Raw genomic sequence first — 17,242 nt, forward strand, 5'->3', positions numbered from 1 at the left:
GCCTTTAATGCAACCAAGTCCTTCTCTTCTCTTAGTACTAGTACCAAAACAAATAAAATTACTCTCTCAATCTCCCATGCACCATTTTTTAATTTTTATTCTTTCTCAAATACTTCTACTATATAGTACCCCAATAATAACTGATTCAAGAAAATTGAATACACCAAGACCAAACCCCAATAATAAGTGTTAATTCACCTCCTTTCACAACCCCCCCAACCAATTAACTTTCCCAATATATTATTTGACCCTTTTCTCTCTGTTTGTTTTTGTGAGTGTGTGTGTGTGTGTGTCTCCGTTCATTCTTTCTTTCTCTGCCATGGAAGATGATGAGGCATGCATCACGAGTCTGAGCCTTGGACTTGGAATAATGGGAGGGCATGCTCCAAAGAAGGAGAATAAGCAGAAAGTTCCTTGCTTGGACCTATCTTTTGAGCTTTGTCCAAAAGGGGAAGAAGAAGAAGAAGAAGCCATTGACGTGGATCAACAACAACATGGTGATAAGGCCAAAGGGTTGTTGTGTTTGAAGCACCCAAATGATGAAACAAGCCCTGATAGCAACAATAGCAATAACGGCAGCAGAAAGAAACTGAAGCTCACAAAGGAGCAATCAGCCACCCTTGAAGATATTTTCAAGCTGCATAGCTCTCTTAACCCCGTATTGATTTTTCTCTCCCTTTTTCATTCTCACAATTTTGTTGGAAATCTTGATATTAATTTTTAGTTTTATGGAAGCTAATTAAACTGATGCATATTGAATTGTGATAGAATATGTATTTGACTACTATTATTATTATATTATTATCAGTTTTGTGTTGTTGTTTTTTTAATTAGAAATTTAAGGGTTTGTAATTGTAACCACAAGGCAATTAATAAAAGGGAAATTATTTATTTATCGGTTGGTTTTGGTTTCACATGCAGGCACAGAAACAGGCACTTGCTGAACAATTGAATTTAAAGCATAGACAGGTTGAAGTTTGGTTTCAGAACAGAAGAGCAAGGTATGGCGTGTGATATTATATATGGTTTGGTTTAATTAATTAGTTTCATCCTTTCACAAGTTTTTCAGTTTCTGGGGTGTAATCAGTTTTGGTTTTACCTTTAATTTTTCTCTTCTTTGTCAAGTTCACCTTTGATTTGATTATCCTGGTTCCATTCCTATCTCAATTCACCATGAAAAATGGAGCCTTTTTTCATGTTTTTTTAATCTTTCTGTGTTGACTTGACTATGCTAATAATTAAACTATGTGTTACATTGACTTTTCAGGACCAAGCTGAAGCAAACAGAGGTGGATTGCGAGTTCCTGAAGAAATGTTGTGAGAAACTGACCGATGAGAATCTAAGGCTGAAGAAGGAGTTGCAAGAGCTGCGTGCACAAAAGATTGGATCAACACCACTGTACATTCAACTCTCCAAGGCCACAACCTTGACCATTTGTTCATCGTGCGAGAAACTGTTGAAGCCCAATGAAGGGAACAAAGGAGCCATTAACAAATTGCAGAACAGTATAGAGTTAGGGGGTATCTAGAGGGTATAAAATAAAACTATGAGGAACTCATAATTTGGTGAAGGGTATTGGAATGTCAGAATGCAATTATCAAACATGGATAGTTTAGTTTAATTAATCAGCACAAAAAAGAAAAGTACACACCCTCAGTCCCCACATCGAATAATTTGTATAGCCATGTAGGACTGCTTGTGGTATATATGCTAAGGCTAGAATCTAGATAGTTAAGGTAACTTGTTGTCTCTTTCTAGTTTCTATTCATTCAAAATACAAATTAATCAAAATTAACCCACTCTATTTGCTTTATTTTGTTTGGCTTGATTTGCAAATGAAGATGTGTGAGTGTGTACGGACAAAAAAAACGTGTGTTTGAATGATTGAATTAGGATGAGACAAATATGATGATGATTCACTCAAGACTACTTATTCAACACTACTAGATTGTTTTTTCCTTTCTTTTTTAAGCAAAGAGAAAGACTAGTTTTATTAATGAAAAGATAAATGCAACCAAAAATTGCCTAGATGTAACCAAAAATGAAAAGCCAAAGCCAATTAAGATAAGTGCTTATTGAATTTTGAGATATGTCTTGACTTGATAAATTTTTTAAATTCAACTTACCTATATTTTTTTTTGTATCTAAAGAAATTAAATGATATTTTCTTTTGAATAATGTTTTATGGAGATCTTAATATGTATCTATACTTGAAAAAGAAAGAAATAAACAAAAAAACTGTGATATATGATATAAATATATGATAAAGAGATAAGATACAAATAAAATATTAATATTTATCAACTCACTTTCTTACAATTTATTTTCTTTCTATCTCGTTCTATTTTTTCATCCTCCATCCGCCCCAATCCACTCCAAAATGGGGTGGGTGAGTAACATTTCCCATAAAAACGAGAGGCAATAAATGGGTGTTTGAAATGTTGAAATATTCATATATGCATGAGTATTATTTTTGTTTAGTTCATTTTGGATAAAAAAAAAACACTCTTAATTCTTTGAAAGAACTTAAAAATAATTATTTTCTATAGAAAAAAAGTGTTAGCAAATATTGCTTGAGAAAAAAGTGTAATTGTTTTATGAATTAATTAGAATGTTTTGATAATATAAATTTTTTATATTGTTATTTAATTATAAATTGTATGTATGGGAAGATTAATATTTTCATAATAATTATTTTAAAACTTATATTACCTCAATTTTTTTAAAACTCATATCTAAAGTAGTTTTTAATTAATTGGTATTTACAACATAAAAATTAAGCTTTTATTTTATATTTAGTTTTCCATGACGTGAAAGATGGGATTGACGTTCAAATTCTTAATTATATCACCCATGCCACTAGCAAATTTAATATTGCCTTCCTAATGTAAAGAACTCTCCCTCCACATATAACTTTTTAATTAGCAACAGATCCACATTAAGTGTTTAAGGAAAATTACGTTGTCTGGCTATAGCAATTACAGTCTACTGCATTTGGCTGTCTAGAAATAAGCTGATTTTTTAAGATTATCAATTTTTTGTATTAGAAGTTATTAGGAAGATTAAGTTTCTTATATATAGACAAGTGCACCTGCATTTGTTTTAACATCTTGATATAGGTCTTCTTGTATTATGGAGACTTTTGATTTTTTTTAACTGCGGGGTATGTCCCATTTATTATTGTATCATTTTAGGTTTAATATAATTTACATTTTTTCCCAAAAAAAAAAAAAAGGAACTCTCCCTCCAGGAAAACACTTTGATAAGGAACAACGCATGAGTCCAAGTCCAATTTACATGGAAACACGTATTTTTTAAATATCTCTTTCTTAATATATGTAGTAGGGAAATCTTTTCCGATTAATATCTGGTTGATTAATTTATAATGTCACATTCACGTATCTAATGTAACTTACCATACAATTCTCTTCACCGTCATTAAAATTGTAATTATTATATGAATTTTCAACTAAACAGTAACAATTAACAAATCTTATGCGTTTAGAAAACGTGTTTAATCAGTAAACCGAAATGATAATTAAAAAGAAGAAATTAGATAGATGATCATTGATTATTCGTATATCTCTCAATAATCCTAATCTACTACTACTACTATATCTTTGAATATTAGTTCGAACTAGTCAATTGTCTTGAGACTCAAGATTTCTATGTGAACCACGAACAGGGAAAGTGCGTTCGTATATGATGACGTTATACACCAGCCGTCATGCAAAATAATAGTAATGGAAACGGTGATTTTAAATTTTCCCACACTATGTTCTTATTAATCATTTTATATATTTATTATATAAAGAAAATATTAAATACTTTCTATATTTTTAAGAAAGTAAATATATTTATTTTTTATTTGGTTTTTTTTTTATAAAATATTATAAGAAAGTATAACGTTATATACTCTAATGAAAATACTGGCATCGTGTTTCTCGGAGTTGCACAAAATGGATTTTGAATGTACCTCCACCCAAACACAGTACTAATCCATTGCTGGAATCACGTTGAAAAGGACAAACAACAATGGATGTTTTTGCCCTCTTAGTAATAAGATTAAGTGTATGTTTGGATTAAAGTAGATAAACTTAAGTTTTGCAAAAACAATTAACCCAAACTTAATGTATAAATTATTTTTGAGAGTAATCAAATATGTCACAAAATTAAGCTTACTTTTCAAAAATATCTTCATTATCTAAAAATACTTTTTGAATGGTTAACCAAACATTGCTTAAGTCTCATCGCGTAAAGAAATATACTCATTATCTTTTGGTAAAATTGGTGAACTTTGGTCGGTCATAGAGTAATAGTGGATTATATTACATTACTATAACATTATATATGTTTTTTTTTTCCTTTTACATGTTTAATCCAAATATATGTTCACAACATTTGTAAGACCAAATTTCCATCTCTCGTCATAATAGCTTTTTTTTTAATAGTGCCATTTAATTTCCACTCATTGTCACGTTATTCAAACACTTTCTATTTATAATTGTAACATGTTAATTAACAAGTATATCATGTACCTTATACCAAATTTTCTTCCTGTCAATATATTTATGCCAATTTATATGAACAGGCGTTAAAGTGATGAAACCATAAACGTGTTGGTGCCATATTCGCTACTATATATCATATGAATTCATTCGAATTTAAAAATCAATTAAGTCATGAAAATGAATGTTTTTGTTATGTTATTATTCATTAATTATTGGTTTAACAAGTTAACTAAATATTAAATAGTAACTGAATAATTCATTAATGAGAGATGCTTTTCTTTAGATCTTGTGTTAACCTCTTAAGAATATATTTTTTTCAATCATATTTTCGGTATGAAATATTTATTATTTTTATTAATAATTAATTTTTGTTAAAAAATAATCATTTTTAATAAAAAAATTTCTCTTCCAATCATATTTTTTTTCATAAGACTCAAATTTAAATTTTACTTAAAATGATCTAGTCAAGTATCATGAGACCCACAACTTATTGATCTCCTTAGAATATTTTAAAAAATCAATATTGTTATACGTAACTGTACAATGAAACACATTTAACTCCCTCTTAGTGTTTCACTGTAGCGTACAACAATTTTTGTTTAATGCGAACCTAATCATTTCGACCGTTGAATAAATTAATTTTTTTTATCATGTGTATATCAATTTTCACAAATTAAAATATATTTAATTAATAAAGTTCGGATTTAGACTTTATAAAATATTTCGTCAATTTTTTTTATCTTCCTAAAATTTTAATGTATCATTTTTTTTGTCCGGAGTTAGATCCTTACTGGTTATCAATAATAAGTGTGATCGCAGTTTACAACATGGGTCATGCATGCAATACTTCACTATTTTAACCGTTTACAACTAAAAAGTGATCATTCTGAGGGTGTTAATCGTACTTAAGTTTTAGGAGGACGAAACAAACAGTTTTTTTGTCAAGAACTAAATCCAAATTTTATCAATGAACAAAAAATATATTTTACCAAAAAAAGAAAAGAAAAGGGGGGTAATCCTAATTATTTTACAGGAACGAAATCCGAACTATGCAAAAATACACGGATGCAACCCTCTGTACTATAAATGAAAGTGGTCACAGTAATATAAATAGATCTACAATATGCTTGATGAATTCAACTGATATTAAAAGAAAATTATATATACTATTATTGATTATGAACTTAATACGTAGTAAATATTTTGTGACTTTAGAGCTATTAAAATATGATTGACTTTATTTTTTGAGTTGTACTAAACAAGTGTTACCACTCTACCCTAAAGTGACTTTTGGAATTAGGAAAATAGGTTTACTATAAAAATATCTTATATTATCGAACTAATAGTAATTAGTATATAATGTATAATTAACAAAAATTAAATTGTACGTTAATATAAATATTTAAATTTATATTGATATAATATATCATACTAACAATTAATTTTTTAATTTAACATTTATAAATAATATTTTATTAATACATCAAATATTAGTATAATATATATTATCATATTGTTAGAATAAATCTAGAATGTTAATAATAATTTAATTATATTTTTATAAAACAAAAAAGTTATATCGAGAATTTATCCTAACGAATATTTTTAAAATAAATGATACTTTTATAGGCGGTGTTGTTTTTTTTTTAATAGTGAAGGTTTCAAAAAATGTATATAACGGATAATCTTTATGTAGTTAATTATTATAAGTGTTTTTGTTTGTTTTTTTTTTTTAAAAAAAAGCTTCAAACGTTAACATTACGTGAAACTGAGAAAAAGTGTTGGGATGTAATAAAGTTCTACCTAACTAAATTTTAATTGATCTAATCCAAAGAAAAAAGTCTAAAAATACCCCAATTTACAAGATTGTAAAATTGACACTGCGTTTAGTGTCACGAATAAGGGTGAAAATAATTTGAGGTAGAACAAGTTTTATAGAGATCCAACTTAGCTTGTTTCTGAAATTTAAGGCCTAAAGTTTATTTAATTATTTGATACAGGCTCTTTCCATATTTTCAAGGCTTAGTTTCACCTTTTTAAAGTCTAACTTATTAAAAGCTTATTTTATAATATAACTTTTTAAGTAAATGAAAAATTGGCTTCTTTAAATATTAATGACCCTAAACAAATAATATGCTTAAATGTTTAAGGGTAAGTAGTGATTTTTGTCAGAGTGTTGATAAATTCATCCTTGAAAGATGAAAATTTAAATTTTAGTTTCTAAAAGTGAAAAAAGTACGATAAATCTATTCATCCGTTAACATCCGTCTATTACAGTTAACGAAAGAGCCTAGTGACACATTCAGAGACAAATTTGTCAGCACTTTCACATTCAAGGACGAAAATGACTATTTATCCAAAATATAATTTAATCTTCATGCTCTCCCTTCTTTAATTGTTGCAAGCAAACATTACAATAAATACTTAAAAAAATAGAAAAACAAACATAAGTTAGAACAAACATAATAAGAAACATAATATTGATTAATAGACATAATTTGTCTATTGCTCTGAAATTTTTAATGTAACAATACCTTATCCAAAATATGAGATTCAAACAAAAATGCATAGTCACTAAGTTAATCCTTATAAAAATGAGACTCAACTTCATTTTATCACTACTTAATGTTGTCACAATAGAAATTTTAGAGCAATAAGCAGATTATGCTTATTTTTATGTTTGTTCTAACTTATTCTTGTTTTTTTTAAGTACTTATTATAATGTTATGCTTGCAACAATTAAAAAAGTGAGGAAAAATGAAGATTAAATTATATTTTGGATAAATAGTCATTTTTATTCCTGATTGTGTACTGCGTTGACAAATTTGTCCCTGAATGTATCATATAAGCTCTTTCATTAAGAGTAACAGACCGAGACTAACGGACGAATGAATTTGTTGCACTTTTTACTTTTAAGGACTAAAATTTGAATTTTCATCTTTCGGGAATGAATTTGTCAACATTCTACACATCTAAGGACCAAAAATAACTATTTACCCAATGTTTAAATATGTTAATAAATATTTAATTTCAAAACATTATAGTAAAATTTATATATATTATTATTTTTATTTAAATAAATTAAAATTTTTAAATTAATAAGCTTTAATTTTGTCTGGTTTAGAAATTTCCCTTTTCAACTAAAGTAATCTTTTTAAAAAGTTTAAATTTGACATAAGTCTATTTAGACAAATTTCTTAATAAACATGATAATTTATATAGGAGAAGGAAAAACAGAAGATAAAATAAATTAAGTTTTTTTTTTCATAAGTAAAAACTAACTTATATACACTTCAAATTTTTTCAAAAAAAAAAAAAAACTAACCCATGCAATACACGGGATAGAAAGAGAATTTGAGAGTTTTATTTAAACTTTAATTTATTATTTAATTTTAAAAATGAGTATAGACATCTATTAAAAAATATGACAATTTTTACTTGATTTTTTTTACTATGATTAAATGTTCAAATTTTTATGTGTAGAAGTAAAATTTTAGGAGCACATCTAAATTTTTGCTACATTTTTTAGGGTTCTTTTTTTTTTTATCCATCCATGGATATAATAGAATATTCTCTTGACTTCCAAAAACTTAAGATTATAAAAAAGAATGATCACCCATATCGATTAATTATAATATGATTACTTGTGTAATATATGAATATAAATATGAATTAACGCGATATAAATAGAATATATAATAGTTTAGAAATATAATTTTTGTATTGTCAAATTAAAAAATATACATTTTGATATAAAAATAAATTTAAATATCATTATATAAAATTTGTATACATTAAAAATAAATACAAATATCTAAGAGTGCGTTTGGATAGAGAATTTTAACTGAGGAAAGTAATTTATCAGAGAATTTAAATTTTTTTAATCTAAAATTCATTGTTTGGATGTTTTTTTTATGAAGAATTTAAATTTTTGGAATTTTAAAACAGAATTTTGAACAACTAAAAATGTGAAATTTTAATTTCCTTCTAAAAAGTGAGAAATTGAAATTCTCTTCTTGATAGAAGAATCTTCCAAAACATTTGCATATTTTCTTTATAACCTTCATTCTCTCTTCCACCTGAAAGTTCTCGAAATCCCGTTCTCGAACTCATAACTCTTCCCTCACGCTGATGATCCTCTTCTTCAAGAAACATCGTTTGAGCTCATGGAGTGTCGATCGGATGTAGGCGTAGGAGAACACGTAGAACTGCACTCACTAGTCAGGGGAGCAGTCGTCGCAACCTATCACGCGACGGAGGTGCTCGTCGGTGCGGAGGGCCTGAGCCATGCCTTGTGTCGTTGACTGAATACTGTGGTTGGGTGTGGTGGTGTACGCCGCCTATCCCGGTTCTCCTGCGACTCCCCATGCCGCATCAATATTCTTCTCTTTGGAAGCACACCAACCATATCTTTTCTTCTCTTTGCATTCATTTTCTTTCGGTTAAATTACTCATTTGGTCCCTATAGTTTCATGATTCTTATCTTTTTAGTCCTTATAGTTTGAAAGTGGTCTTTTTAATTCCTATAATTTACATTTTAATTCTCTTTTAGTCTCTGTAGTTTAAAAGTGTTCTTTTTAGTCCTTCTAATTTGTATTTTAATTATCTTTTAGTCCCTATAATTTGAAAACTATAGGGACTAAAAAAGTAAAAATCATGAAACTATAAGAACTAAAAGGACTACTTTCAAAATTACAGGAACTAAAAGAGAATTAAAATGTAAACTATAGTAACTAAAAAGACCACTTTCAAACTATAGGAACTAAAAGAGTAAGAATCATGAAACTATAGAGACCAAATGAGTAATTTAACCTTTTCTTTCATTCTCACACTTTTAATTTTTTTATTCAAACACAAAATTTTGAAAATAAAAGAATTTTAATTGAAGTATTTGAAATTCATAGAATTTAAAATTTCTCAGAATTTTAAATTCCCTCATCCAAACACACTCTGAGTCTTTTGACATAAAAAAAAATCAATGGTTATAAAAAAAATTATCTAAATGGATTTTCTCTAGACCCAATACCAGTGAATCAAATAAATATAAATATGGATTAATATAACATAAATAGAGGTTTAAAAATATAATTTTTATACTTTTAAAAATGAATTATATTTTCATTAAAAAGAAATTTAAATATCATTAATATAAAAATTATATTCATTAAATTTAAATATAAATATCTAAGAGTCTCTTAACATAAAAAACCAATGATCATAAAAAGATTAATCATCCCAATAAATTTACTCTAATATAGTTACCCGTGTAATGTGCATATATAAATATGGATTAGTATAACATAAATAAAATAGTCTTTAATAAATTCTTAATTTAATTTATTTTTTTGAAAAAAAAACAAATTAACATTTTACGATATATATATATATATATATATATATATATATATATATATAAAGTTACAGTCAATTTTAACCATATATAAGTATATTTAGTCAAAATTATAAATTTAAAATCAACTTATATCTGTTATAAAATCAGTTAATATAGTAATTTGAATTTTTTATAATTATTTTTAATTTTAAGTCAAAGTAAATAATTAACTGTAGTTATAAAACCAAAGCACCAGTATATATAAAGTTAATGAGTGTTGTTCTTTTCTTATTAAATTATTTTACACTATTCTCTTTCATAAATATGGCACACCCATTAACAAAATATTTATATAATTTCATATATTAAGAAGATGACTTATGTTTCATATTTTCAATCATAATAACTGATTTTTCAAATTTTCTTGAAAATATTATATATAAACTTGATAAGTTGTTTCTTTTTGTTTCATTATTTTACACTTTACTTTATCATTAATATATCTTATAATTTACTTAATTTATTTTTCATAATTTTTATCATTTATATGTAATTCACTTGTACGAAAATTGAAACTTAATTCCTTTAAATATATTTATCAACTTATATTTTTTTATTCATTATATAGGAAAAAATAAATGAATTTAATTTATTTTTGTAAGTTTTTGAACCATTTGAAAATTTATATACGAATTTGTAAATTATGTTCTTTAATTGGATATGTAAATTAAAAAGTAGGTCATTAAGGTTAGTTCATATGGATCTATTGTTTATGGTAATTCAGTATGTTTAATTTTGTATATTACACGATGTTGTATTACAATAGTATAAAAAACTTGGATTATTATGTACACACTTAAAAAAAATGTTAAAAATATTATGTAATTGTAAACATACATAAATTGATAAAAGCCAAAGAAAATATATTATTTATCTACAGTTATAATCACTCTTTAATCATAAAATTCACCCTTAAGTGCATGACCAAACAATAATTATATTTTAGGATGATTCTTAGCTTCCTTGCAATTTATGAAAACAAATGACCATTTTGTTTGTAGATGTTAATGAAAAAAGATTAATTTCATATTAATTTGCAGAAGATTTGGAGAAGATTAAGGACACGTATTACTGAAAAACTAAATTTATTGAAATTAAAAAAAAAACATATAGAGGAGGCATCAAATTTATTGAAAATTATAGTTATGTTAACGGATTATTCAAATATAGACTGTAAATTAATGTTAATAGTTAATTTAATGTAAAATGTTAATTAATATTACAATTTTTCAATTTTTTTAAATAATTTAAAAATTAGTTTTAAATTACATTTATAGAGGAATTCGTATTATAAAAAAAGTACATTATAAATCTAACAAACTTTGTTTTGCTTCGTTCTCCTGTTTCACCTTATATGTCTCGCAAAGAAAATTAATTAAAATATGTAAATCAAGTTTAATAATATATAGATTTCATTATTCATTTCATAAAAAAGAAAAATCATTATTCATGATCTCAAGCTCACCATTATCACTCTATCTGATTTCTTTGTATACTTAACAACTTTTAAAAAAATTCCATTATCATTGATAAAAATATAAAAAATTCTCTATCCTTACTTTACTTTAAGGAAATTCAATTATTATTATAAAAAGTCAATTATTCAACCAATCGATGACTAATTAAATTATAAATTAAAAAGAACTACATGAAAGATCTTTTAAATTTTAATTTACCACTAATTCAAAAATTGCCAGAAATTTTTTCATTGAAAGTATAAGCAAAATAAAGAAAGAAAAACACATCAGTATTTTTTGTGACATAAAAAAAGATTTCAAATTGAAATTAGAAAAAGAAAACAACGAGTGTGGATTAAGGGATTTTGATACACAAATAATTAAGGAATTTCAAATTAAAAATCAAATTCAATTATTATGATTTAATAAAAAAAATAATTAAAAAAATTAGCATTGATTAATATGAAGAAAAGGAAATATTGAGTATAATGTTATTCCAACAAGTAACCGTCGATATTGTTCTCACTTATTACCACAACAAACAGTAAAAAAACAATTTAAAAGACTTAAAGCACGTAAGAAGAAAGACAATTTTTCTCTTTTGAGTAAGAAAAAGAAACACAATAAAAAATATTAGGGTGCTTGATTTGCTTGTTTTTTATTTTCATTTACCCAGAGAATAGAAAATGATGATGGAAATACGTTTGGTTGAATTTTTGAAAACATTTTCATAGTTTTTCAAACAAACCAAAAACTAAAAATAATAAAATCTCGTATTGAGTGTTTTCATTGAAACTAAGAACCTCATTTTATGTAAAATGAAAACATGGCAAGGGATGTAATTTTAAGCAAATCTAAAAATACATTTTCAGTGTTTTTATTTCTTGAAAACAGAAAAGAAGACGTTAAACCAAACATGTTTTCAGAATTTTAATATTTTAAAAATGAAAACAGAAAATGAAAATGCAAACTAAACACAACTTTATATTTTTTCTCTTTGCCTACCTTTTTCCTTCTTTATTTAGTTAAAAAAAATCAAAATTCTCTCTTCACTTCCTTTTTCTTTTTTGAAACTAGTAAACAATTTTCAATTAAAAGGGAAACATGTAACCAACTTGCTTCCTCTGCAAAGGGATATGTAACACTGATTCACTAAAGAAGAAAATTACATCTAAAAGATAAGGGTAATTCCTTAATTTAAAAAATAAAGGTGGTTACTCATTCTTTGACCACCTAAGAATCTTATATCTTAATTCAAATATGTATTTAAAAAAAAAAGTATGCTTTTGTGAGATGAATAGATGCAAATTCATGTAAGGAATATTCATCACGAAAAAGGAGTAAAAATATTATGAAATTCCCTACCTAAAGAATCCTCTTTCCCAACTCAAACATGTATCTGCACATAGAAGAATAAAATTAGTATACTTCTGTGAGATAAAAAAAAAAGAACAAGAAGGATGCAGAGTCAGATGAAGAAAATTTAAAGAGAAAGGAGGCACAAGATATTGAAATTTAAATTTATTGAGAGAGAAAATGATAAATGGGAGAAACTAACTAGAAATGAGTGTTGAGTAATTTATAATAAATTATTCACCATTTTAAATGATATATCCATGAATTGTACACATACAAATGCTAATTAAGAATATACTCATTAATTTTCTTTTAATTTGTTTTAAAATTCATGATTGAATATATAAATGCTAATTATTTAATTATGCATAAATGATAATTAAAATATTTATTATTTCCCTTTATTAAATTCTGATATATAAAATTATTAGTATATCATCTTCAATTATAAAATAAAGTTTTACAATTTTTTAATATAAAAATAATATTATCTTCGGCAAAAATTCATTTTTATAAAATAAAATTAGTATTTAATTATCAATTACTAATATAAATAAAGATTGGTCCGGTTTTTAAATTAATTTTTTGATGGAAAGATAAAACAAAGGTCTGAATTTTTTAATTATAATTTTTTCTGATTTTTGTTTAAAAAAGTTACAACAAGCATTAAAATTTTATTTTAATTTTTTTTCATATAAATTTAGTATCTATTTAATTATAAACCGAAAATTTAAAATATAAAATATAAATTTTTACATATCATGTTTATTTATTTAATTTATTATTTATTTGAATTTACATATGATGTTTTAAATGAAAATACAACGTCTTTAAATATAAAAATATAATATTTTTTAAATATATAATTATGATTATAATAATTATTTTATAAAAATACCTCTACAATTACACTTTTATCCTTAAAAAGAACAGAAAAATTAAAATTACTATTTTAGCCTTAAAATTATGAGTAGAAATATATTTTATTTTAAGATTAAAAAACTATATAAGATTACTCTTTTATCCTTAAAAAGAATGGGAAAATTATTGTTACATATATATCCTCACTTCTACGGTTCTACTTTTTATATATTAAAGATTCTCTCGCTTAACTTATTTAAATAGCTGATCTTAGTTTTTGTACAAGTTAATTAATTAACTTAGGAAAGAAACTGAATTTATTTTATATTATTTCTTAGTTTATATATATATATATATATATATATATATATATATATATATATATATATATATATATAATATACTAAAATGTAGTGACCCTTGCCATGCACAGCTAATTAGTTTTTTTTAATAATATATGAGAAAAAGAAGAATTGAAATTATGATTAAATAACATATTATATTATAATATAATGTTAAATTTCATTTTCTACAATTTAGCTATATGACTTTTCAATTTTTCTTTAAATTTCAATTTATTACATATAAAAATTAGGATGAAAAATTTAGCTGTCACTTTTCTGACAAATATCACTATCTCATTATCTTTTTTCAATTTCTTTTTTTTATATGCTAATATAAGGAACTAAAATTTTATGATGAAAAACGCTTATTGGGTTATAATGCTAAAGTTTTTTATTTTTTTTGTTACAAAGCTAACGTTTTTAATTAGTATGTACAAATATAATTCTTCAATTGATTTCAAATGTGTGTAATTTTGTATTCCGTTTATATTGTATAATTTTGGTGCTGAAATTTGTATTTCATTTAATTCGATTTCAAATTAAATTATATTTCTTTATTGGGTGTGACACTAATCAAGCTATATTCATGAATAAATTTGCAATCAATAATAAAATGTTTAACCAATTGTTATATAATTTATTGAGTAAATCGATAATTTTAATTATTACCTTAAATATAAATTCGACAATGAATTTGAATAAAAAATTATTACATTTATATCAAGATATTTATTCTTGGTGTCCATTAAGATTAGGCACTCACTACATCCTAAAAATTCTCACAAGTATATAGACCAATTATGGTGTTTCACAATGATAATAGAAAACAAGAAAGAGTTTGGAACCATTTGAGTGAATTCACAAAAGAAAAGATTAATGATGAAATGAAAAGTGTGCAAATATAAGAATTTGCTACAGTGTATAATTGGGTGAATAATGTGCACAAATTTTGTTAATTAAGAATTACTATTTAAAAGCTGATTGCTAGCGATCGATCAATCACAACAATCATAATAATTTCAAATATTATAATTTAATTTTTTTTATAATTATTATTATTTTAAATGAATTTATTGTATAGAACTCTTGAGAATGCCACATGTATATTTTCCTTTTATAAAACATTTTCATATGTATATAATATAGAGGATAGATACACACGTATGTGTGTGTTTCTAGAAATTTACTCAACTTGTTAATAAATAAATAAAATTCACTTCATATAAGCCTAAAGTGAATTATGTCATAAATGATAAATTTTGACAAGTGACTTTCTCTAATCTCCAACTTTTGGTTGACTCTCACGGATCGATCTACTTACCAAGTCAAATACATTTTACCCTTCCCTCTTGGATGCTTGACTGATTCGCATGGTCACTAATTGCTACTCTTCAAACACACGTGTTGTGTTCGTTACTAAGCTTTAAAAAAGTTAATTTAATTTTCTGGGTTCGTTTTACAGTTTTAGTAGTATTTTGTTTAATTTTACATGTGAACACTACTTGTGAAATTCTAACCACGTGAAGACCTTGTTCCTTGATATACTTGATACTACTATCAACCTTTATGATTAGCATTGGCCCCTCTCTCTCTAAAATTGAGAAATGGGTAATTTCGGGCAACTAATTAATCACATTAAGCGGGACGTGTATATCTGGTTATGATAGAATAAAAAATTAAACTAAAAAATAAATACGAGTGTTGAGGACCTACAAATTAATTTAACCTATATAATAAAAAAATTGAGACTCTTATTTATTGTAGATCTAAAGACCTCCTTGAAGGCAAGATTAGTAGTGAGTATAAAATTTTGTTTTGACACCATGTATTAATATTTTCAACACTCCATTGCTTTAAATTCTAAAAAGTGTCACATGCACGATTTTTTTTATCAAACAAATATTAATTGCTAGAATGTTAGTTTTGTTAACGGTAAAGATTTAACCCGTAATTTTTTTTTCTTTTCTCTTTTAACCATCAAAATCACCTTATATCTTTATGTAATATATATTTAATTATAATTAAAATTATATATATATATATATATATATATATATATATATATATATAATCTAACATTGGCTAGCAAATAACCTTAACAAGTTATTAATAGTCATAATATATGAGATATTTATAGGAAATTATCTTATAAATTTACAAGCTCATAACGGTTGAGATGGAGACATGGTCATTTGAGGAGAGTAAGTCAAATTTTCAATATTATTTTTAAATAATATCTTAACTTAAATAACATTATTGGCTAGTCAAGTTGCTATTAACTTTTAATATATAAATGCATTAAGTAGTTGGCGCAATCAGATTGCGACGAGACCTTTTTTCAAACTTTCAATGGAAGTTAAATAGTTTTTTCTGCAGTAATGTATTCATAAAATTAATAAAGTCGCCATTAATATTTTTATTTGAAAATCATTGAAAACCATCAAAATAATCTTCAAAACAAGAATTTCGATTTTGGAATCAATTACGTACAAGGAAAGTATTAATGGGTGTATTAAGGTGATTACTTCTAATTAATTAAGAAAATTATCAACGAATTTTAAAATATTTATCTAACCCAAAAAAATAATTAAGAAATAATTACAGTACAAATGAGAATTTTAAGTCCTTGAAATTGTAATATAATTAATCAAATTGGTTCCTAAAATTAATAAAGTAATAAAATGGTCCTAAGATTTAGTACCTAAAATTGTAAGAGATGGTTAACATGGTTGGAATTTAACTCAATCCTACAAAAATTAAATTATAATATGGTATGAGAGCTTATCCTAGATATATTAGTGGATCACCTAAATTTATCAGATTTAGGTAATCTTGAATGAGCATGAAGAGAAACATTGAAAAATATTTTAATTGTAATCATTTTTAGCCCACTTTAGATGTGACGGATAGTTCCCAACAAAGAAAGATGTATTAAAATTTCACATTGACCAAAGATAATAGAAATATATAAGTGAGTAACAATCACAACTCTATTTTTTTTTTTTACAATTGGCGGAAGTTCTTGGGTCAATTTCATCACCAGTATCACAAAGGTAATCTATTTCCCCTACACAACTAAATATATGTCCTGCGTAATGCACTTAAGGTGCATGAAATCGCCCCTCTCTGATCACAGATTCACATATATAATGCTATTTTTGTAATCTTTCTTCTCATGTTAGTTATGAATTTTCTGGTCTCTTTTGAAGGACCAGCAAAGTAAAATGTCATTGTGATGCTAGGTTGTTTCTTGATGCATAATTGGCAAACTGCAGTATTTCATGCTTCAATGTCATTTTCACCATCATAATAGAATTTTC

The 17,242-nt window shown here is 25.2% G+C and overlaps 1 protein-coding gene across 1 annotated transcript; it reads left to right on the forward strand.

Annotated features, from left to right (window-relative positions):
• LOC100778922 (homeobox-leucine zipper protein HOX17) lies at positions 1–1,893 on the forward strand. Its single transcript, XM_003546403.5, has 3 exons — positions 1–658; positions 922–1,001; positions 1,268–1,893. The coding sequence occupies exons 1-3, from the start codon at positions 320–322 to the stop codon at positions 1,527–1,529; spliced, it is 681 nt and encodes a 226-aa protein (XP_003546451.1). The 5' UTR covers positions 1–319; the 3' UTR covers positions 1,530–1,893.
• Positions 1,894–17,242: the final 15,349 nt, after the last annotated feature.

The sequence above is a fragment of the Glycine max genome, chromosome 15, assembly GCF_000004515.6.
Source record: "Glycine max cultivar Williams 82 chromosome 15, Glycine_max_v4.0, whole genome shotgun sequence".
NCBI classification, from domain to species: domain Eukaryota; kingdom Viridiplantae; phylum Streptophyta; class Magnoliopsida; order Fabales; family Fabaceae; genus Glycine; species Glycine max.